Below are 25,210 nucleotides of genomic sequence, written 5' to 3'. Positions count from 1 at the left end.
TCGTAAATAAAATCACTCAAAGGTATTGCCTATGTATCTCAGCTAATGAAGTTCATAATTTCATGGGCAAAACATGGGAATCAGCAGCCCAAGCTCTTCTCCAGCCTGGGACCCTAAGGTCTCTCAGTGACCCAGGCAAAACACAACTGAATTTTCAAGTCTGGTGGCCAATTTTGAGTGCCCAAACCAATACAGGCCAATTTGAGGCCCAGTACGTCCAGCCTCATTGTCAGAGATGCTGAGCCTTAGCTGTACCTGCCTATCTTCCCAACACACAGGTGTTCAGTTCTTTTGAAAGAAAGTTCCTACATAAGTTAGAAATGGCCACCCAGAAATATAAAGCAAGAAACAATACCAAAAAAATACAGCATCATGGATGACTTCTGCTGATCTGAAAACACATATTTCATTTTTCCATTCATGTAACCTCTCTGGAGCTTGTAAACTGCACAATTTTACATAAAAGGAGGAGCTCATTTTATGTTTCCTAGTCCATGCTACAAGTATATTTTAATCATTAACCTCCTTTGTAATATCCTTTAGAACTATAGATGATGACGACTCTGAAGCTGCTAATCTTTTTCATATGTGTTATGTAAGACGCATTCTCCAGTAGCTCTGAACTGACCGCATACTCAGATGCACAATCATCTTTTTGTCACAAGGATACTGCCTGAAGCCACCCCACAGATGCTGAAGAAACTTATTAGCATAAACAAGGTCTAATAATTTTGTTCAGGCAAAATTTCGCTGCTGGGATGACTGGAAATTAATTCTTTTAGCAATTATTTGCCATTTTATTCATCAGAAAAGACTAAAGCTGAAATAACGTATTCCCAGCCCAAGAACACAGTGGAGCAGTGCAAGTCTTAGGATTTAAAAGAAATCATTAAAAAGGAATTTTAACAAGGTCAACAGAGTATGAAATGCCTCTTCATCAGTTACTGTGTATAAGAATTGGCCTTTGGCTTTTATGGCTTATATAATCGTACTGATTATTATTAAACTCAGAATGAAGAACTTTCAACCAGCCACTAGGTGGCACCTTACATGAGAAGTTCATAACGGCTCCACAGTTAAAACCATTCATAAGAATCACAGAATCGTTTAGGTTGGAAAAGACCTTTAAGGTCATCGAGTCCAACCGTTATCCAGCACTGCCAAGTCCACCACTGAACCATGTCCCTAAGTGCCACATCTAGGCATTTTTTAAACACCTCCAGAGATGGTAATTCCACCACCTCCCTGGGCAGCCTGTTCCAATGCTTGACCACCCTTTCAGCGAAAAGATTTTTCCTAATCTCCCCTGGTGCTACTTGAGGCCATTTCCTCTTGTCCCATCACTTGTTACTTGGGAGAAGAGACCGACCCCCACCTGCCTACAGCCCCCTGTCAGGGAGCTGCAGAGAGCGACAAGGTCCCCCCTCAGCCTCCTTTTCTCCAGGCTGAACACCCCCAGCTCCCTCAGCCGCTCCCCATCAGACTTGTGCCCCAGCCCCTTCCCCAGCCCCGTTGCCCGTCTCTGGACACGCTCCAGCCCCTCCGTGTCCCCCCTGCAGTGAGGGGCCCAACACTGAACACAGGGTTCCAGGTGCCGCCTCACCAGTGCCCAGTGCAGGGGGACGGTCACTGCCCTTGTCCTGCTGGCCACACGACTGCTGATACAAGCCAGGATGCTGTTGGCCTTCTGGGCCACCTGGGCACACTGCTGGCTCGTGTTCAGCCAGCTGTCAACCAACACCTCCAGATCCTTTTCCACCAGGCAGTTTTCCAGCCCTTCTTGCCCAAGCCTGTAGCATTGCGCGGGGTTGTTGTGACCCAAGTGCAGGACCCAGCAATTCTCCCTGTGGAACCTCACACAATTGGCCTCGGCCCATTGGTCCCAGCCTGCCCAGATCCCCCTGGAGAACCTTCCTGCTCCCAAGCAGATCAACACTCCCTACCCAACTTGGTGTCATCTTCAAACTTACTGAAGGTGTACTCGATTCCCTCATCCAGATCATCAGTAAAGGACTGGCTGCAGTGCTGAGCCCTGGGGAACACCACTTGTGACCAGCCACCAACTGGATGTAACTCCATTTACCACCACATTTTGGGCTCAGCCATCCAGCCAGTTTTTTACCTAGTGAACAGTACACCAATCCAAGCCATGAGAAGCCAGCTTATCCAGGAGAATGTTGTGGGAAACGGTGTTATAGACTATTCCACAGAGTTAATATAAGAAAGGCAGTATTTACAGTCTTAGATAAAACTGAGAAAATAAAATGCAGAAAAATCAAGTATATTGGCACATTTAGAGTTTGGGGATACAGTAGGCTCTAAAGAAATAAGCCTTTTTAGCTACTCAGCTCCACTTTGCACTGGATGCTGGATGCAGCCACATCAGGTGAGTGGGGTGGGGTGTGGGTGGTGCGGCAGGGTGAAAGCCTCCAGTATACTTGACAGCAGCATGAAAAGCAGAAAAGTGAATGACTTCTCCAAAGTGTCCCAGAGCTTTCACCCTCTCAAAGACAGCTTCCACGTATAGATGTGGCTGAGAAAAACAGTTAGCTGGGTACATGAAGTAGCATTTCAAAGAACAAAACCTTTTGATAAATTATAGAAATCTGAGCAGGGTCTACATAAAGCCTCCTCAGATGCAAGCACTGTGAAGCCAAATAAGCTTCCAGCAGCTGAAGCAAACACAGGAAGATGTGAGTACCTTGCTGAAAACACCCTGAGGCTTTTTAGCAAAAGCAAAGAGGCACAGCATAACAAGAAGAGCTGATTCCTTTATGTATAAAGGACTTTAAACCATATTTTTATAGGACTTTATAGATAAAAACCAAATATCTTTGGCACTTGGCCAGTGCAGTGACTGATAAGACAGAGAATGAAGGGGAGGGGAGTGTGAGGGCAAGGACTTCAAAAGGACAACAAAGCCAGCAAAAGGCAGCAGTCTGATGACAAAAAGAGAAGTGAGAAGAGTAAGCATCAGTGCAGCAGGGTGATGATGTGTGATGAGCAGTCCCTCAGCAGAGATCAGCCCAGGATCCAGGCTATAGCCACATGCAGGAGTCTCAGAAACATGATTGCACAGCCTGGGTGTGCAGGAGGAAAATACACGAGAGTTGCTGAAGTACGAGGGACCTGTATCTGCTCAGCTTGTAGGAGTACCACTGAAGACCCCAAAACGGTCACTGAGAAGTCCTCTTTACCTGATGGAAACACTCCAGCAAGTGATAGATTTCAAATGGCTGGCAAGCTGTCTTGGAAACTAAAAATTACAATCTGATCATAAGTGGTAGGAGAGGACGCAGATGTTTGCATGGATGCTTTAAAGGAGTAGGCAGGATATAGAGAAAAAGAAGCTGTTAGCATAGACAAGGGTCAGACTGTCCCTTCCTTGGGCTGTGGGACATGTTGTGAGAGTTGCAGCAGCTTCTGCAAGTATCTCTTGTTCTTACACACATAAAAGCTGCATTTTGTCAAGGAGGCAATCTTCCTGGCAGAGGGCACAGGACTGACTGCTGAGGAGCTGCACCACCGTGCCCATGGCTACTTGATGAGACTGTGAAGACCCACAAACCAGGCTGTGCTTATGGAAGTACACCCTTCTCACCACAGTGCCTCGAAACACCACCTGACAGCAGCTTGAGGCTTGAGGAACAGTCACCAATTATCTGTCTGCTCATCACAACCCTGAAGGAAAAGGTATGCAAACCATAGTGCCTCATGCACCGGAAGAGTGTGCTAAGGATGACTTTCTTGGCCAGAAAGATCCATAAAGGGGTGCCAGACCCCCAGGGATGATCACGGAAAAATTAAAGCCTTCAAAATTGCAGTTTCCTGCAACCCAACCCCTGAGGCACCAAGTCCCTTAGGCATCTATAAGCCCATCAGCATTTCTGAGCACCCTACATAATGCCTGAAGGGTTCACAGGCCTAGGAGGTGAGCATCCAGATCCAGCCCAAACCTCACTGAGTATGACCAGCAAAGCACGTCAACAGCAAAGCACATTACATCCCTCCTTGCCTCAACCTCCCAGGACGACTAACAAATTGCATCCGCACAAAACACAAGTACATTGGGTGCATGCCTGTCAGAAACTGAGCCTACATGCTCTGCCTACCCAGAGAGAGAAGAGGAACCACCAGACAAGGGAGGACCTGAGTCCCAGTCTCTGCTTTACTCATGTAAAACACTTGCATGCTCACTGGGCTGAGGACTGAAATCCACGAGTAACCTGGTGAAAAAAATGAGGAGGTAATGCAGGAGAGAAAATTCTCCCACACCCTATATCAGATACAACAGCTCCGTGGCTAAATGAGGGCTGTGGATTTGGCAATAGCACTGCAGCTCATGAAGCTGGCTTGGATGCCTGTGGAGGGGCCTTAGCTCAAGCACACGTGCAAGGACCATTTCTGCCTGCAACACAAGCAGAGCAAGGCTTATAAGTGAGATCACGTCTTTTATCAGAACAGCTAGGTTAGCTGGAAAAAGGGGAGAAGTTTTCAGTAACCTGAAGAAAGCTTTGCGTGCCTGAATGCCTGCCTCTTTTCTCACAGGAGTACGAGAGCTAATAGACCATCTGCTCCAATACAGGGCATTACACCTCTCCCTGTGAACCACATGTGTGACAGCAACAGCATTAACACTAGCCCAAATATGTATACCTTTATCATCTTCAAAGAAATTGACATCTTCCCAGTTAGGTTTCTGGACAATATTACTATTATGAAGCAGCACAAATACTTCACTAAAATGCACCGAGTCCAGAATATTTCTTAAGATAATAATATATAAAAATTCTAGCATGCTGCAGAATAAAAACTGTTCTGTGATGAAAAATCACTTCTCCGTGGAAGGTATGAATGAGCGAAACACAGAGCAAAAGAGCCCATATGTGTTTTCAATGAAGCGAGGCTAAGTATGTCTTCATCTTTGCTTTCTGCTGCTTGAGATGGTGACAGGTGTCACAGGTGCCCACTAACAGCTGTACATCCATCTTTTTAAAAGAGCTGTAGGCTTCACTGGTGTGAAAATAATGCATCTACCCCCTAACAGTAGTCTAGAGGTCTCAAAGGCCTCTGCACAGTACCTTCCATGTGCCACACATAATCACTGTTAATTTATTTGAATTTTACAAGTGGTACAACCTATTCTGTCTCACAAAAAGCTTAACCCTTTAGAACCCATTAGTTAAAGCTAAAAGAGGAAACGACAAAGAAAGATGGGAAAACTACTTAAAGGTGCAATAAAGCAGATTTTCTAGACTTCAGATCATATTCTTTGTTCCTCTGTGTAACTTGTGTGTACATCCTTTACCATGTTTGAACCTTTCTCAATCGAATATTAGCTTCTAATTTCCTGTGTATAAAACTTCTTGTGGGGACTTCTACAATTATCCTGCAGCATACCTCTCATACTTAATCACATTTGCCCTTAGCCCAAAATCTATTTTGGCATGCTTTTCAAGCTCAAGGCTTGGATATGATTAAAAAATTTCCAAGTGCTAATCTCTTCCCTACAAGTAGAATGTGGATATAATTAATTCTGTTTTGTTTACTTTAAGTTTGTTTTCTTTGCCAAATAAGAGTTTCTGTTTGTTTGTTTGAAATGCCTTTTTAAAAAAAACAACAACACAAAAAAACAACAAAAACAACAACAAAAAAACCAAACACATTTTTGGCACTTGGATCAAGAAAGAAGTATTTTAATTAGTATTTTTCTTCTTGTTAATCTAAAAAACCCCACTGATATTTTCTAAACAGCAAAACCCTATTTGATGTCAGTTTAAAGAGATATATCACTAGGAATACTGTTCTCAACTTGCCTGCAGCTGAGGCTTTGGACATCCATGCTCTGCAGCAACAATACTTCTGGGGAAAAAGCAAAGTGGGGTCAGGCTGGAAACAGGATTCTCCTACGACGAACAGGGCCATGCCTTCATGTGGGCATATTTTCCTCCTGCTTCTATGCATAAGGAGGCATGTCAAGACAAGAACTGGCTGCTGTTATGGTGACTGCACCTAGGAAAGCTTTTTTTGGCATGGTAAATGAATGCATGAACATAGAACAGGCTGTGGTAGTGTCGCAGTTAAGACAAACAAAAAGAGCCGAAGGCCTTCTGGGGCTTGAACCTACTTCACATGAACACAAGTTCGATTCAAGTACAGAGCTTTTTTATTTGCATAAGGACTGCAAGACTGCACCACTAAATGCAATCAGTCCAGGATAAAGAGAAGGAAATCCTCTATTAAAAAAAATCCTGAAGAAATCAGGACAGCTGATGAAGAAACATCCTCTGAAAAAGAGGAATAACAATTATTAAAAGCTGCCTAAGCTGCCTGATCTGATTCGCTGGGTGGCCCCGTGAACACTTAAGTGGAGGAGGATACAACAGGAAATGTACAGGCTTTTGCTCAAAGAAAAATGCATAAAATGAAGACACAGCTAATACTGTCACAAACTTAGCCCCATCTGCAACTCCTTTTTGGGTTACTAATTTGTCTCATAGTTGAAAGATACATCTTTATAGCTTACACAAGCTGTAAGTGGGGTGGGTTATGTGATTAACTTGGAAATAACTGGATTTTCCTTCAGAACAGAAATAAAACCAGACAGCAGAGTCCAGATACCAAGCGTCTACCAGCAGCCCTGGCAGACTGGCTCATCCTCGCCATCACTTCCATCCTTCTCACCCCAACCAACCATTCCTAGGGCCACAACGTGAGTCAAAACAGGTTGAAAAATTCCCTTCCTTTGACAGGTTTTGAAGTTGGATGAGTTCCCTGCTCTGGTCCTCAGCCCAGGAAGCAATGCATCTGTGAGATACAGTGAGCTGCAAACTGCTACTGCTTCTGAACCCCAAGCCAGCTACCATAAATAAGCAGCATCCTGTGGCCAGGGGGGCAGAGGGCAGAGCACAGACAAGCTCTTCTCTTCCCCCACCACTCACTGCTCCTTCCAGGGGAGCAGTTTCACTGCAGCATACACCCAGCTCTCTGCATTTCTTAACCTGCATCTGCTGCTGCCTGTTTTAATGACAAAGCACAAAAGCGTAAAACAAGTGCATATTACTTTTTAGGTCATTTTGGACCAGTGGGCCACTTTCCAAGCATCACAAATTTTCCTAAGTTGAACCATGTCACCACCATTTCAGTCGAATGCCAGCTTTTTTTTCTGATTACAGCCAAGTGCAAAGATGACAAATATAAGTAACAAAGGGAAAAACATCCTGTTGGAACAGTACTCCCTGTTTTCTACGGGTGAGAAAAGTATAAGCAACATTTCAGCAACAAAACAATGTGATCCATTGCTGGATTATTTTTTTTTAAAAAACGCTATCATAACTGAATAGATTTCAAGCTCTGCAGGAATGCAATATTAAGAAAAAAATTAAGGAAAAGTGCTAGAAGTCAAAAATACACAACTCTGTGCTAGCATGGGTTTTCGTAAGGATTATCAGGGCTATTATTGATGTAAATACTTTTTTCACTTTTTCAGCATAAATCTTTGGAAAGGAATAAGAATTTTTTTTTTTAATGGATTAAACAAGTAGACTGTAGGGAAGCTCTGGCCACTTAAATATGAATAGATTTCTTCATTATTTTAAAGCAAATAATCTTACTGAGTTAAGTTTTAACTCATCTTTTTTTTTCATCTAGCAATACAATATTTTCAGGAGGAATCACTTCCTCTGTTTAATGGTTGCTGACTGCTGTAAAACAAAAGCAGCTCTGCTTCATTCAGCCTTCACAGAAAGCTCCCCATCCCAGTGAATCTTTTCTTCACAGCAGACAAGACTAAAGTCAGCTTGAAATTACATTTGTTGAAGTTTCTCAGAGGAGAGACAGATGTTCCTGGGCATCCACAGAAAGCTTGCAAAACAGCTGGGACTATTTAACTGAGCGTCCTTTCACTGCCCATCGCTACCCCTTCTCCAGCTACCCCTTCCCAAGACGCTGCAACCAAACACCTTTGAAAGCAATGTCTGATCCAACCCATGTTTTTTTAGGACTTGAGTAAACTACCACGCTGGTGAGGAGAGTAGAGACACCTCCTTTTCCAGCAATAGCTTTGCCAGCTGAAGGAAAGGCCTCTGGTACCTGCTGTCCCTGCTCAGGTGTGCAAACTCAATATTTTATCCTTCTGGGTGACGAGTTGCCCAGCCTGGCTGCTTCTCCCCCTGCTCTGCACCACACTGACCATGGTAGCTTCGCTGCTTGGGTGATCTTCCTCTAGCCTGGTGCTGAGGAACACCATGACTAAATCACCCTTTAAAAAAAACAAAACCAAACCCAACACACTTTGAGTAAAGACACCAGGATGGATGATGGAAACAGGCAAGGAGCAGCAATATCTTCAAGTGGCACCTGAAGCCAGCACAGGAGGAGCAGCACCCCTGCTCCTGGGGTGAACTGGGTTCACTTCGCACCAGGTCAGAGCAGGAGCACACACAAGCTTCCTCTGTGGTAGCTTAATCCATGACAGCTGTTTTGAAAATGAGTATCGGAGTATAAACTCATGTTCATATCCCTCCTTATAGGCAGCCTAAGCCTGCTGAAGCATCTGCTTGATTCTGCAGATAATACAGCATGGGTTTGGAAGGTGTTGAAATAAAAAAATGACACTAGGAAAGCTTCTGGTTCCGTAGCTTCCTACTCTGACACATTATATATAAAACAAGTAAGCCAACCCCAAAGCCCCATTGTATAAGGGCAGGTGGAAGTACAGCCAGACTGCAGGATGGAGGGCACAGGGCAAATGCGTGGGAGGCTTTTGGAGAGGTGACAGCTTCAGCCAATAAGCCAGGCCTGATGCTGCCAGCAGCAACTGCCAGGACAGCATGGTAAATGAAGGGCACCCAATATCTGATGACTGTCACAGTCATCTCCTACCATCTGTGGGGAATACTGGGCTGGCTGGGCAGAGCAATGGAAGGGCAAAAGAAGACATCTTAGTGTTGGGTGTGAAAAGAGACAATATATATCTGGAGAACAGAGCTCTGGAGATTCCTTAGAGATTCAAAAGGGAATCTTGTTCCCTCTGTTGAGAGGCTCTGTGGGAGGAAATCTTCCTTGTGATCTCTGCTCTATTGTTAATGCTCTGTTTCGGTAATACTTTATCGCACATTTCCAATATATGTCAAGGGACATAAAAAAAATAGAGCCTATTTAGGTGCATTGAATTTATGTGGTCAAGCACAAATGACCTGAGCAATGAATCTGTTTGGACTTGGCAGCCAGCCGAGATTGGGACCCTTCAGGCTGTTTCCTTTAAGAGAGGACTTAGGCTGTGGCATCAAGTGATTCTTTGGTACAATCCTGTCGTTTACAAAGAATGTACAAAAAAATGCTGTTTCCCTGAGCCGGGAAAGGAATCCTATTGTTTTGGATATCCAAGAGGCACTTAAGGGCTTCTTACATTTACCCTGATTGAAGGGCCATCAGCTCAAATGGAATTTCATCCAATTTTATAACAGCAATCCCTTCCCTCTGTCCCAGCCTGAGGGGTGACCTTGCCTGGAGTTTGCCTGTTGTCCTCACTGCCACCTTAGCTGTGCTGCCTCAGCTTGGAAAGAAAGGAAAGCAAGCATTTACAGGTGAGAGCAACTTAAATTATTTACAAAGTATTGTTTCATCAGTAGGGTTTTTTTCCTCATCCCCTTGTAGTGGCCATATTTTCATCCACGGGATGTTTTTTATCTTCTCAGCCAAAATTCCTTTTGGGGGTGCAAAGAGAGCCTTTGAGGAATGCCCAGGATGACTGAGGAAGCTGTAACTCACCTGGGCTGAGCCACATGCTTCCAATGTCACCTGTTACAGGTACCAGACTGCAACCACAAACTCATATTCTTCTTTTTACAAAGACGGCTGAACCATACCGTATTTTCTCTTTATACAGCCTATGAAGTCGTTGAAGTATTGCACCCAAGATCCTTCACTGATCCTAACACAGATGAGGGCTGGGCCACCTTCGCAGCATCCCACTGACATGCGAGATGGATGCTGACACACCAGCCCCCTGCCTGGTGCAGCCAGAGGGACAGCAGTTTGTTACAGCCCCTGCAGTTGCAATCAAGAGTTTCTCCATCCCAGCATTGGTAGCCCCCGACACTGAATTTGGTGCAGGGCTGATTCCCCAGACCCCCTGCTGCTGCCACAACACGTGTCCCTCACCACCATGCTGTCCCAGGTCCAGTAACCCTCACCAACCCTTTGCCTATTTCCCTATTCTCCTGCCACAGCCAGAAAAGGTTTTCAAGACATCACATTCATCAACAGCACCAGGGACATACAGCTAATATGATTAAAAAGGTTCTTCTGCAAGGGGAATTATACAACAGGTGAACAAAAATTCTGCAGATAGTACCTTCTTCCATGAAATTCACTTTGTTGTCTTTGCCCTTTTTATTGCTATTTGTCAGGAACTCTTGTGCATCCTGCAGCATCAAAATCTCATCCTGCCTCAAGGACTCCCACTTAAATGGGGCAGTCTGGAGCAGTTCTGCAGAGCTGAGCTGCTGGAGTCAAGTCATTGAAAACACAGGGCCTGGGATAGGGTGTCCCTAGGCTGTATTCCTCCTCTCTGCTTTGTTATGCTGTTTGCAAAGTGCTGAGGGAAGTGTTCAAATCCTGACCCAGGTTTGCACAGGGCTCTCCGTAAAACCTGGAGTGATTCCCTGTGGAGTCCGTGCAAAGTCCTGCCCATACTGATCAACACTTTTGCTGACCAACTATTTGCTACAGCACAGACAGAACAATAAAATCATCCTTTCTTCAGGTCCACACATTTCCCACTTGCAAGTTATCCATGTCTAGGAAAAGAATGACCTGGTGGGTTGGTTTGTGTGTAAACACAAGTGTATGGACCTGTCTGGGAACATCTCCTCATGGGTTAGCCCTGGCTAATGCACATGTAGCTGGCAGCCCAGGAAGCACCCTCATCCCTACAGCTGCCTGCGGCTGGGCACGTGCTGGTATTAAGCCAGAAACTTGAAATTTGGTATTAGATCAAAAAGCCCATACGAACAAAGTGGTACTACCCAGGACAGTTCATATATCCCAAGTTCTTTGAGCACCACAGGGATGAGGGGAAGGACCTCAGCCGGACATGCCATTTAATAACATGCAGGAAGAAATGAAAGAGCTGTGAGGAGAATAAAACGGGAAATGGCAGTAATGGGGGTGGCGGGTAGCTGCCGTGGGAGCGAGGGTTTCAGGAGAAGAATGACAGGAATAACTCTGGCCCTGTTCCACAAATGATGGAATTACACCATGACATGGGAGGGAAAAATAAGGTTACGGTCAAGGATGAGTTACTAAGAACTTCTGGGGGAAAAAAAGAGAGAGAAAGCCAGTGAAGAAGCCAGTAATAGCAAAGTCAGAGGTGACTTCCAAAACTAAAAGGCTTTCAGGTTAAAAACCTTTAAATAGCCAAAACTTACGTGAAAACAGAAGATCAGAGGGTGAGAGTCCAGAAACATGTACAATTGTGCATTATTTTTGTAGCTATGAGGTCAAGGTTTAAGGCTTCTGTACGGGGTGGCGGTGGGGCTGTGGGGGTCTCTGTGAGGAGAGGCCAGGGCTGCCCCACGCTGGTCCCAGCCGGTCCCAGCCGGCTCCAGCGGGCCCGCCGTGGCACCTCTGGTAAAATGTATTGAAGAAAGGGTGAAAAAACACAGTGCACGTAGTGAAGAGTGAAGGGAAAAGTGTGAGGAACAGCTTTGCAGACACTATGGTCATGAAGAAGGAGGGGAAGGGGGTCCTCCAGGCCCTGGAGTGGAGATCCCCTGTCAGCCCATGGAAAACACCTCAGCGGAGCGTGTTTATCCTGAAGGACTGCGGCTCATGGAGGGGGCCCAGGGTGGGGCAGCGGGACATGTGAGGAGGAAGGAGCAGCCGAGAGGGGGTTATGGATGGATCACCACCCCCCATGCTGCCTGGGGTGGTGGGGAGGAGGTGGAGGAATCTGGAGCTGAGCCTGGGGAAAGGGGAAAGAAAGGTGCTGTTCTAATTCTGTCTTTGCTTCTCACTGTCCAAAGTCTATTGTAATTGGCAATAAATTGAGCCCATTTTCCCCAGGGCAGGTCTGTTTTGCCCATGGTGCTAATTGCTAAGTGACCTCCCTGTCTTTATCTCAATCCATGAGCTTTTTCATCCTGTTTTCTCTCCTGGTCCTGTTGAGGAGGGGGAATGAGAAGGCAGCTGGGTGGGCATCTGGCAGTCAACCAAGGTCAACCCACCACAGCTTCCTACTAAAAAATCTCTACAAGATATTATGAAATTAGATAAACAAATGAGAAAGCTTATAGATTAAACTTCTGAGGTATTTCCCAATAAAAAGAGTGAAAGGAGGGCGTGAAGTTTCCCACAGAAATGAGAGAGTGGATGGACAGGAATTGTATTTGAAGAGGAGGCATCTGAGGACACAATTTATCTCCCAGTCATAGATGTAAGGAAGGTCCATCAGCAACAGGCAAAAAGCTCTGTCTGGCTCAGGGCAAGAAGGCAGAAGCTGAGCATACCTGCTACTACTTTGTATTTTTATTCTCTTTTCATCCAATTTTTTCATGTACAGTACTAGTAACTGGGACTTATAAGCAATTTTTCACTTCAACACTTCAAAGTATGAAGCTGGCTAGGACAAATGACCATTTACAGTGAAACTTTCTGATGGAATTTAAACAGTTCACAACAGTGAAATAGTTCTCCAATGCCAACAGAACCTGTATGTATTTATTTCTATATTTACATTTTTTTGTGTACCAAAGTGACAGTGACCCTGTTTTCCTTTACTCTAAATGCATGGAGCAGACACAGTTTCACGCATCTTGAGACAAAGAAAGCTTGTGAGATCATTTGGTCTGACACCCTGCAAACATAGTCGTCATCTCACCCAGTGATGAGCCCAAGGGAGGGTGCATCTCAGCTGGGCTGGTGCTAGTGGCATGGGGAGAGAGGCACAGGGAGGTCCAAAAGCCCCTGTCCCACAAGGTGTGGCAGAGGTCAAGGATGCTGGAGCTTTGCAAGCACATGAAAACCAGTTTGTGTTACACCTGTGTCAGCAGTAACAGGTTTTGCTTTATTTCCATAAGTGACCCATTAATTTGGTAAAGAGCCATAAAAAAGCACTTACAACAATGCACTGGAATTTGGACAAGGTGCTGCTGGCCCCAGTGCTGCCAGGAGCAGTCTCATGCCGCCACCTTTCATTCGTCTCTCAGAAATACTCATTACCTCCACTTCCAGTTCAGCTAATGTCAAAGGATTACATTTGGCATCCTTCTGGAAAGGTGGCTATGTGAGCGCTGTTATTAACAGCTACACCTTTCAAGAATGATGCTAAAATATCTTTAGGTAGCTGGCATTCAAACTCAGCTGGCATTCTTAACGAATAATTGGACACCTCCCTGCTACAATGACTTCAAACTCATAGTTTAACCATCATATTACATCCTCTGAAAGAAGGCAAGATTTTGTAGAATAAATATTGCTACACAAATGGAGCACTGCTTTTGTTTCCTTAACATCCTATACAGGTCAGCCTCCTAGGATGAAACATTTCTACAGCCTTGGACTTCATGAGAAGCTCTTTCTGAACCTAAAAATGACCATAGCTGTCCCTGAACAGTTCAGCAGGTCACCTGTGGGCGACCAGTGTTGGAGGCAGAGTTAGCCTCTTCTTTCTTTTAGGTACAGGCAGCCCCCTGCTACCTCTCCCACCCCACCAGGCACAGCCAGTGCTCTCTGTGAGCCCCCAGCCCACCTCCCCACCACGCATCCAGTGTGGAGGGCTGGAGCGCTCATGGAAGCTGCAGGCAGAGCCTTGACACTGCTCCAGTAATGCAGTCTTTCAAACCTGCTTTGCAACAGAAGTGTCCCATTTCCCCATTTTTGTTGAATCTGACAAGTCAGCACCCGGCTTCGACATGCAGTGCTCAGCATTTCCATCACAGATGTTGTGGCAATAAGGAGCAGCCTGCACAGCACTGATGCATGCTGACAGGAAGCTTACATAGATCAGTAGTAATTAGAAGCAAATCACAATTAAAATCTAAACAAATCAGAAGCAAAGGAGACTCAAAAGAGGGACCCAATGATTAATACTTCAAAATCAGAGCAATCAAAGCCATTATGAGTCCAACCATATGGATGGGAACTACAAGGCATGCACTGTTTTATTAACTCCTTATCAACTTGCCTCTCTAATCAGCACTTTACATTTGTGGCATAGGGAGTTATGAAAAAAATTACAGATCCTTGAGGTGTTACTGCCCTGATCAAAGAAATCCATACATTGCCTCTGAAGAAAAAGGCTTAAATAGACGTACGTGCCTGTAATAGGAACCTTATTTAGACAGATTGCTTTTAAGCCCAGGACTTTACCAGTGAAGCTCCAGGCCCTAGAAATTTTAATGTAAATCAAAAGCCAAGTAATGTGGGAGTTTTAAATTCATAATTATGCACTTGCATAATATTAATATTGTAGGAGATAAATACAAACAAAATGATATTTTCCTTGTGTCTGTGCTGGATGCCAATTCTAACATTGCTAGAAGGTAACAATATATATGAAAGGCAGTTTACATTAAAAAGGTTGAGAAGATGTCGTCAGAAAGCAAAACATGGTCTTTAAAATACTAAAACATTTTCTTCTCCATGCATTAAATAATACTTTCTACTCTACTTATGAATCAGAGCACTTCCAACATCGTTCCTGAATGCACATTGAAAGGATTTCCAATTTGCCAAATGGCTATCCAAGTTGCACTTGGCAAAAACACATTCATGCTACTTCATAGCCTGACTTTGCTTGTAATTGTATTTATTTAAGACTACTTTAACAAGCCAGAAAAACACACGGTGTAGAAGGGGAGGGAAGATGCGCCTACCGTACCAGTGGGTCTTTTTTCTCCATGACTGAAGCTTGACGTGGAAACTTCGCTTTGCCCCGGCCCTGGCAGTGGCTCCCAGCAGATGCTCCTGCCCGAGGAGGTCGTGGGCTGCCTTGGCCCCGGGCCGGCTCCCAGGGGGCTGCCTGGCTGCCCTGGGCCTGGGCTCCTGATGCAGCGTGGCTGAAGTCAGGGTGCCAGCTGCCCCGGCGGGACAATGGCTCCATTGGGAGATAACTGGGGGACAAAGGCACTGCTTTCAGGAATGATTTTATATGCACACATGTGACCTTTGCCTGAAATGACTCTATGGAAAGCGTCCCTGTCCTGAAGCCCTGCTTTCAAATGCAGCGATCTGTAGTTCTTGCTTAATCTTTTTTTTTTTTTTTCTCTCTTTGCTTTTTTATTTGTTTGCAACAGATGCCTCAGGAGAGGTCATGTGCAGATAACAAGGTGGTGCCAAGCTCTTTCTGACCATTTAATAGAGCTATTCAGTAATGGATAGGATTACTTTCTTCACTTTTCAAAGTCCTTCACCAGAATCTGCTAACTGGAGTGCTTTTCTCTGCTTTTAGGAGTTTAACTACAAAACCAGAGCACCCTAACTTCCAAGCCTGTGTCCTGAGCCAGTCTACAAGCTGCTTCCAAGCTCAGGTCACCTTTGCTAGAGTGTATATATTTTTTTAATTTATGCACCCAGATAAGAACAACAAAGCCTTTGGATTTTTAATGGATTGGAGCGAATTATTTTTTTATTGTTATTATTTTAACTGTGATTTTAAGTATTTTGAAGGCTTCCTACTTGACTGGATGTAAAATAGAAGCTGTCAATACATAAGACATGTGAAATCCAAATATCACTATAGCTAGACTGGAGGTGGGGGGGTGAAAATGGAGTTTATCACCCTTAAGGTATACGGCAGTGAATGCTGCAGCTGTGGCTGGTGAAAGGAAGGTCCCTCAGAGCGATTCTTTGTTAGGTTATAGGGAAGGCTATTAGCAGTGTGCCTCTAAGGTTAGCCAAATTTTCCTGTATAAGGTCTTGACTTTTGCTGTTTATTGCTCTAACAAACTACATTTACACTGACATTTTTGTGCTAGAAAGAGTCAGGCTTTTTAATCTACTTTTAATTTAAGGCAAAATACAATATGCTGAACATTTTGGGGATTAAAACAAAGGATGTATACTTTCCTATACTAATGATAAAATTATCCATCCTTTTCATAAACAGATCTCGGGCTTACATACCCTAAAGCAACAGATTGGATTTTGGGGATCAGGGGAAAATGGCCTGTAATCTTTCATCATCTCTTTACAGTGAGTAAGTTCATCCATCCCTACCAAATTTCAGCCAAATTTGGTCAAGTTATATATCTTTAAGAGATCTTTGTGTATCCTCAGCACTGTGTGCAACTTGCTTATACTTAATGGCTGAGCTCCCTGAAGATCATCATATCCAGGTGTCTTCAAGCCCCTTAAAGACCATGGGTCACACTGCAGGTTTATTTCAAGGGAAAGGAGTTTTAAAAGGTGCTCACAATCACAACGGGATCCAGGTCACGTCCATCCATCCGTCACTGCCACCATACACACCCCAGCTCTGCCCCCGCCAGCACAGCTGCATGCAGAGCCCACATCTCTCATATAAAAAAGTGTGTGCTTGTGCATGCTGGGGAAGGGGATTCTTTGTCCTGAAATAAATCCTGCCCCATCCCCCAGACAAAATCAAGCCCCACTGTGAAATCTCGCCATGGACTCCCCACAAATGCTCCCTGCAGCACTGAAAGGGAGGATAAAATCAAAGCTTTGAGGAGCTGCTGAATAGGTAATGGGTCCTGTATTGTAAATGGAACAGGACTGCTGTTGGAAAGACAGCAGAGAGTATGTGATAATGGACAGAGATGACAGAAGCAGACAGATTTCAAGTGTTTGATTCAGAAACCTTAAAACACAATGTTCTTAATTTTGCATGTCAGGTCAAAAATTTTAGATACATATCCGGTTAGCGTTATGTAGGTACTAAATGCAAGCAATTTTTAAAATAAATATTCTGCAATATCTAGAAGCAAAATATCTGAGCATCTTGTCACAAAGGAGCATAGAAAGTACTGAAGAAGAAGAAAAAAATTAAACTTACAGAAGTTCTCCTCACTTCATAGCAGGCTGTGCCAGCATTGTGCTCCCTAACACGTTTGAATGCCTCTCACTTCCCTCAGAAGCTAATGTGCAGCCTGCCATGCCATTGACAGTTTTTTATCCCTTGACCTCCATCTGACTCTAATGTAATATCTAAATTTTTTTTTATTTCAGCTTATCACTTCTAATTATTTATTACCCCAGGAAAATACATCCGTTCTACAGCAGAGGGGCTTAAAGTCATTGTTACAAGTATTCTGCTGAATAAAGACATGTTTACATAGCAAACAACGATTTCTCCACATTTACAGAGTTTATATACTACCTGTGTTTGGAGAAAAGCACAAGCTTTCTCACTTAATCTTGTTTCAGCACAGTTAGTGGGGACTAGCATGATTTAATATTTCCCAATATATTCACTGCAATCTAAAAATATTTTGGCAGATCTTTACCCCTGTTTAACACCACAGCATTCTTGGTCATATGGCTATTGACTTCTTTGAGTCATACTCAGTTAAAATAAATCTTAGTCAACTCTCTCCCGTTCTGTATAAACAAACTCAGGCTGTTTAGCAAAACAGGCGCCGCTGTCTCTAGATGCCGTGGAGAGCGGTGGGTATTGCTTTAGATAATGCTTTGTCAGAATTAACGCACACCAACTAGCACAGTTCAAGCAGGGGCAGTGGCCCCAGGCAGGGCATGGTCAGAGGGGCACACAGTGCAGCAAGTAGAAGCCAGTGCCCATCCTTAAGGGCCCAAAGGCACAGGAAGGGCTTCAGGAATGGGTTTCTACCCATAAACACATCCTGTTTATATGTCTTAATCTAAAGTGGTAGCCAAGACCCCTGAGAGGGGAGTCTATGCAGTGCTGCCTCCACTCTTTTACAGACAGCGGCCATCGCTGCATTTTATCAAACATCCTCTTCCTATGGCATATCCCTAGTGAGCTATAAGCAGAGCTGCTGGACCTGCTTTCTGGACTCGGCTTTAGGCAGCAGCAAGGCACAAGCTGTTCAGATCAGGACAGGGCTGGACATGCACAGGAAAACAGCTGCTGCACTTAGGAAATTTCCAGGTGTGGCAGGCAGCTACTTCCCATTTGAAGGAGCAGTTCAGCTGGACAGAGAGTGGATTGCAAGTCTTGGATGAGGAACTAAAAATCCAGTAAAGTCCTATTTTGATTATGCAAAACATCCAGCCTAATGAAAACCAAAACAAGTTTCCAGGTACAGTAGGTTCAGGAATGAACACTGAGAATAATATTTACTGAGGGGCATAATTTCATGCTTTCATATGTAGCCTAGGCCATGCCGTATGGGAAGGTTAATGAAAACAATAATCAAAAAGAAATTATTTTTCAATATTCAGAATGTAAGGAGATGATAGTGAGTGAAACTGAACCTTGCAGCCACATAGGAGAAAAGATTATGCAGGCTCAGCTTTAAAGCAGCTGTTCTCCTCATTAGAATCAGAAATCTGAGCATCTCTTGATCTTGTGCAATCAGAGGGAGCAGCTATATACTTAAATCGGGCCACACATTGAGCACCTATATATGGATTTCCGGAGCCAACATTAAGATCCTATTTTTAAAAGCTGTGTTTACAGATGCCCCAGCCTGCTAGAAATAAAGACCTTTTGAACATTACTCTTTTTAATCCCTGCATTTTCTGCATTCATTTTTAAACAGTATTGTTGCAAATAAATTCACCAGAAAATTATACTGGCAGTTAAGTATGCCATGGGTAGTACAGCACTAAAATCAACCATAAAAAACAGCGCTTCCAAAAAAAAAAAAAAAAAAGAAAATTGCACTGTAGATAGCCATGAATAAAAGAAGATTGTGACTTACAAGAAATATACAACCCCTCCTCCTGTTAATCTGTTCCATATTTGATGGCTGAGTGTGAATTACAGTTGAAAAATATCCTGAGGGATTACTTAATATACCACCTAATCCAACCATCCACCCCCTGCAAAGTACAACCTCATGCGGTTTTGCTTCATTAGGAGTTTCTCTGCAGCTCCGATGTCCCGTCTCAGTTTCACCTCCTGCAAACAGGTCTGAACATGAAGAAATGTCTTCTGTGGCCAGAACTGTGCAGAAATATGTAATTCTGTACAAGGATAATTGCACGAGCTGAGCTAATGGAAAAAACAAACTGTGCCCAGCTACCTTCTAGGCATGGCTGGAGTTACCCCTTCTGCAATCTGAATGGATGATGTGGTCTTGTATCTCCAGCTTTGCTTTGGCATATTTTCCTTTTCTTAACCCTTAGTTTACCATAGGACAGCTGCATAACAGCTTTGCTAAAACTCCAAATTTACCACTTCTGTCCAACAACATCTTATATGCCATGAAACGCTATTTATTTCCACTAGAGTTTGCCCACTAGTGGGGATGTTACGGTAACCTGTATCCTCGGTTTATGCAAAAAAGTAACTTTTCTTTGAAAAGTCATCAGACCCGGAGTTTCTAAAGATCCACTCTCCAAAGATTAATCTTCCCCTTCCGAGCTCTGTTAAACACAGTGTGCCAGGCTACAAGTAGCTATAAAATAGCACAGCTTTACAAACCTGCACCAGCAGGATCTGCCTTCTTGGGGGTATCTGCCATGGGGAGCTTGAGATGGAAGAGAAATGGCCATAAACTGTAGTTGTGGGTAAACATGCACGCACACACGAAGCATGGATAGCTGAAGAATCATAAAGATCATAAACTGAATGTTCAGTTCTCCCTGACCAGCATGAAAAGACTGTGCATGGGCTGAAGGTTTCCTCTGAGAGAGCATGACCTTGCTGAGATAGCTTAAAGTTTTATCACTTGGGCCATCACATGGAGTGCTCCAGATCCTGGATAAGGCCAGAAAAGGGCCACAGGGGAGAGGCAGAGCATTACCAGCATCAAACAAGATCTTGCTCCTTGGCTTGAGGGCTGACACCACGGCTCCTTTCTCTACTTTCCATATCACTAAACCATTGCTTTCTATACCTCCTGTCCTTCTCTTCTCCTACTGATTTTCTTGCCCACAGCCAATCCCTAATGCCCTATCCCAAACAACTTCTCTGTAATCTAACACAGATACAGCTCCGTATCATCTTGAAGTTCCTAGTCTTGTACAATATATACAAATTATGTGAAATTCCACATTCTGAACAAGATGCACAAATTTCTTAAATGAAACAGTAACTTACAAAGTGTAACTATGGACCCAGTTAATAAAATCCTTCAAGAAACTTGACATATATATGTCCCAAAAGGGAACACCCCAAATTTTGAAGCTGCTCTTATCTGCTATGGAAAATCCAGTGTGGAAATCTAACTGTAAAGGCTTGAAAAGAGATATTCCAGTAGGAACACTAGGAATAAGAGATATGTAGATAAAGTAAAAAATAAAAAAATAATGAACCAATACGATCATTACACACTTCTCATGAATCATACTCTTTTCACCAAAAAGCAATGCACCAGATGATAACACTGATCCACAGGTGACAGTAGCCAACAAACACAGCCACAAATACAGCCAACGTGCCCTAGGTAACTGAGAAGTCAGGAAACTCCAGAGAAGGCTTACAGAGGAAGGAGTGACAACTTCCATTGGGTCCTACTGCAGGACAAGGCTTGGACACACACGGATTTGCAGTCATACAATAAGACCAGCCTTTGAAGCACGGTGAGGAATTTCAACTACCCACCAGTGGCTGTGCCGGCAAGAAGCTGTTGGTCCAACAGCCGTGGCATGACTTGGGTTGTTCATTTCATGCAGTGTTTGTAGTTCAAGACCAGCAGGCTGGCCACCATTACTGTAGTGCCTGGATTTTTGTCTTCCTGAAAAGAAAGTTATAATCTGGAGAGAACATAAAACAATCTTCTGGGGTTGTGGGAATTGGTCAATTTTTTAGGAAGAAACATATAATAATAATTTCTTATTTCTTATTGCCCACAACTGGGGTATAAAAGCTACTTCAAGTGAATGAACAACTCATCCTTACATTTCAAGTGAAGCCCATAGAAAATCCATTGTGAAAGGAAGCTACAAACCCAACTGCAACACAGATTAGGGCCTTTGGAGTGCCAGACTGAGTAGGTGTTGACAATGGTGACAGCCAATCCTGCATCAAAATGCGCTCAGTTCTGGAGCAAAAACTGAAAGCAAACTGGCCTGTTGGGTTTTGGATGCTGCAGAGAGGAACCGCTGTGCACTAAAGGGTTTTGGGCTACACAAATGAGCTCTGACTTGAACTTTATGTGTAACTGTTTGAGACTTCTAAACTACTCCCGTTTGTTTGCAAAGCTTGGTTTATATTCCTGCTTACAATTTATCTTCTCCTTTTGATTCCTCACAACATCTGTGTCCTTTTTCCAGACCCCCCTGCATGGTTTTATTCGCTAAAGCTTTCAGGGTTTTGTTTTTGTTCTAATGTTTTTGCCTTCTAAGTTGTTTTTATTACGATGCACACCACACTGAGTGCTCTGGCAGCCTGCGAGGGATGTTTTCTAAGAAGAATAAATTATGTGCATTAATAAAACAAAGCACAGAACTTTTGAGCATTTGGTTTCAACGTGGAAGGATTCTCTTTCATATGAGAATCATGTTGAGGATTTATTTCTAGGGGAACTTTTTCTGTTATTAAGATCTAACAAAGCAGTATTTTACTGAAGGCTTTTTGCTTTTTCCTTGCCCACTCTGTCATGGTTATTGCAAAGCTCTTTTGCTGTTTCTCATTTCACTGCAAGGTACCTATGCGCATATGAAAGGTACACTGTGCAGGGTTTGCTTTCAAGTTTTCAGTTAAGTGGGGGGAGGGAGGTTTTGGGGGTTTTGTTTGAGCTTCTTTTGTGGAAAGGGATTAAGGTAAGGACATGGAAACCAGGGGCAAAGTAGTTCTTTAAAATAAATCCAGATCTCCCCTCTGTAAACACATGCCAACCAAATATACAAATTATGGCAAATTGGTTGGCTGTGTTCACAACTGGGTTAGTTCTAAAATACAAGAACACTATAAGCATGAGTTACAACATCTCTTTGGACCTCCTTGAAAAGTCTTCCTTTCAGTAGGCTCAGTCCTGGAACACAAGCAATTTAGCTCTCATGAGTAGTCCCATTGACTAAAAGCAGCACCTGGATTTACAGGGTCACCTAAACCAACAGAAGAGTTTTGAATGCAACATTTTCCCATAAGTCACCTCCTATTATACCCTTTTGCCACCTGGACTCCATCTCCTTAAATCTGCTTTATTGGTCCCATATGCCTTTATTCAGTGAAGTGCTCAAGCTTTGATGGAATGGAAGGGACGTAAGCGAGCACCAGCTTTCCTGAACCAGTGCTGCAGCCGCACTCCCGATTAATGCCTCCTTTCATATGGCTGTGTCCCCACACTACATGCAGGGAACAGCCTCCCACTTGTAGCTCCCAAACACCCTGGCTTTCTCTTCCAAACCTGCTTGCAAAAGCCACTGTGTCCCGGCTGCCTCCAGCTCGCAGCTTTGTGCCGTTGTCCTTTGCGTGCTGGGGGTACCTTTTGCTAAGTACCACGGAGTGTTTGACACCACCAAATGCTTAAACTCCCACAGGGTTCGGTTCCCAAAAGCAGGGTCTCACCTGCAGCCCAGCAGGTCTGGAAGCTGACAGCCCCAAACCAGCACTGCTGCCCCCTCCTTGCACTGCCTCGGGCTCCCACTTGGCCCTCAGGGGATTTAATGCAGGTCCCCAAAAGGCACAAAACAGTTTATCCCCCCTTGATTTTGGTTGGGTTTGGTTTCTGGCCATTGAGCAAGCTGACTCAGCCCATCAAGGTGAACCTCTGGCTCTGATACACAGGGATCCCCGGAACTAGAGTGGGAGGAGGGCAGGACCACCATGTTCAGCAGTACTAGATTATCTAATTGTAGGATTGTACCCTAATTAGGAAAGAGACAGCAGCAGCTCCATGTATCCTTCCCTCACTGCATCTCCATGCACCTTCTACTTTTTGTCTGCATTTTACAATACATAAATATGAGAAAATATTGTAGTGTAGATGTCCCCCCCCAAAATGGCAATTTTTGCACCTGGACAGATTTTTAGCAGCATCTAAACATATTTCGAAGCTGGTCTATGTCAGCTATACACCTACTTCTAAGTTAAAGATGCAAACAGTTTGATTACATCATACTCCAGATCAGAAAGTGGGGGAACTGTACACTTTGCAATGTTTGACTAGAACTCCAGTGAAAACATCTGAAGGCTTTTATGAGTGTTTGTATTTCTCATTGACAGGAATCAAAGTAAAAGCATCTTGATTCGTTTTTTTTCTATCACTTTCCAGCAATGATACAGAAACAGGTATCCATTAATTCCTTTGGACACTGATGGGGTTGGACTGGCAGCAACAAGGAGCTCTGAGCCTTTTCCTTGTAACTGCTATCACAAAAAACTCCCGTGTGTTTCCTTCCTCGCCACATGCCTCACAAAAAGATTTATGGCTGTGTTTTAACCACATGTCAATGGGCCATTCAAGACTTATAGGAGCAAATTTGGACTTATCTGCAACAGAATTTTCCCACTGATAGGCCATAATTTATAATAAGTGCTTGCATATTTAATTAGCCATCTGATGAGATGAAATACTACAGAACGGCAGCCTAAATGAAGGAGGCAAGTCAATGGCATCATATCCCTTCCTAGGAGGGTGAAGAGTAAGCGGGACCTGAGGAACAAGATCAGATTTCTTAGCTGCACCATGCTGCTCACAAGCAGCAGCAAATAAATGTATAGGAATACCAAGAAACGGACGTTTATTTGCATGTCGTGAGGTTTTGCTTTAGTTCTTGTAGCATCTCTTCCCATCAATGCTACTTCTGTTGCTTCATTTTCAACCGTACTCCCAAACTTCCCAGCAGAGGCAAGGACCTATACAGTGAATTTAAGCTGGTGATCACATTGACTTGTTTAGCCACCCTTTACTAAACAAAAGGTTTGAAAGCCATTTCTCCAGGTTTTTTTTTTCCCCCCCTTTCCCCAGCTCATGTGCACGGGACAGGGGTCTGTGGGGCTGGAACAGAGAGAGGCAATGGGCTTGCGATGGGATGCCAAGGAAGAGGCCTGGGGTGCAGGTGAGAGCTGAACACCCATATTTTCTTTCCATGTTGTCTCTTGTCTCTTGGCACCGTGTTTCTTGACAGCTCTCAGCCACTTTCATGACATTCACACCAGAGAACAGGACAGCACAGCAAGGAGTCCCTGTAGAAGGTCTAAGCAATACATTTCCCTGTTACCAGAGATGCACTTTTTTCTCAGGTCTTCTCCCAGCTTGTTACTTGTCAGCCAATGAAACCTCAAATCCAGCTAAGGTGGTGGCAACTACTCCCTCTCATTTTTTGGCACATGCCCAGAGCACAATCTTCCTCCATGTTTCAGATATCAAACCTTTCATTAGGGCTTTGAGCATTTCCACTTTAAGTTGTTGTAACCTTTTCTGCAACATACCTGTGTAGCCAAAAGAGCATGTACAACTCAAGACACCACAGCAATTTGCCAAGTTGTGTTCACCTGAGTTTCTTGCTTCCATTTGAAGTTTGCTGTTACGGAGCACAATATTAACCTAAAGCATATGTCAGACCTTTTTAATTAAGAGCTGGCTGGCGAGCTGAGTCAGAAAACTCCAAAAAGCTCTCCATCAGAGCCTAATTTCAGGTTAGATTTCTTTGGTTCATCTCTAAGGTTCAGTAACTCTATCCCTCCAGGTCCACTATTCTTAGTACCAGTGTTGATATTCTTATTGCCCCTTTTGGCTCAAAAGGTGAAAACATGTTCGGGCTCAGCCTGCTATGCCTCTTGTCATCTCACCCATAAATGCTTCACTTCAGAGAGAGAAACATTTAATAGAACAAGCCTAAGGAAGCCTGACTCAAATTAACAAGTGACAGCACCTGTCCTTCTTCCACTTTCTCTTCTTGCCCCACTGACAGTCATTTCCATATAATGTTTAGCATATAAACACCCTGGTACAAACCCCACATTTTACCTTCCACAAAGTGCTCATAGCACCGTTAGAAAATATATAATTACTACTGAAGTAGAATTCTGCTGTTTGAACTATCAGTCCTCACACACCTTCCGGGGGACCAATATGAACTTCAAAGATAAAATTAAGCCCAAAATATACTTTAAAAGACAACTTTTCAAGACATTTTCCTGCATTTTGAAGGA

General features: G+C 43.8%; 1 protein-coding gene across 1 annotated transcript in view; it reads right to left on the bottom strand.

Annotated features, from left to right (window-relative positions):
- ENPP2 (ectonucleotide pyrophosphatase/phosphodiesterase 2) overlaps nt 1–15,106 on the bottom strand; it is a 77,609-nt gene extending 62,503 nt beyond the window's left edge. Inside the window, exon 1 of the mRNA XM_037379748.1 lies at nt 14,885–15,106. Coding sequence (XP_037235645.1) covers nt 14,885–15,106 — 222 coding nt within the window. The remainder of the gene's footprint in view (nt 1–14,884) is intronic.
- Nucleotides 15,107–25,210: the final 10,104 nt, after the last annotated feature.

Source organism: Falco rusticolus, chromosome 3 (assembly GCF_015220075.1).
Source record: "Falco rusticolus isolate bFalRus1 chromosome 3, bFalRus1.pri, whole genome shotgun sequence".
NCBI lineage: Eukaryota > Metazoa > Chordata > Aves > Falconiformes > Falconidae > Falco > Falco rusticolus.
Note: the sequence above shows the minus strand (reverse complement) of the source record. Positions and strands in the feature narration are given on the sequence as shown.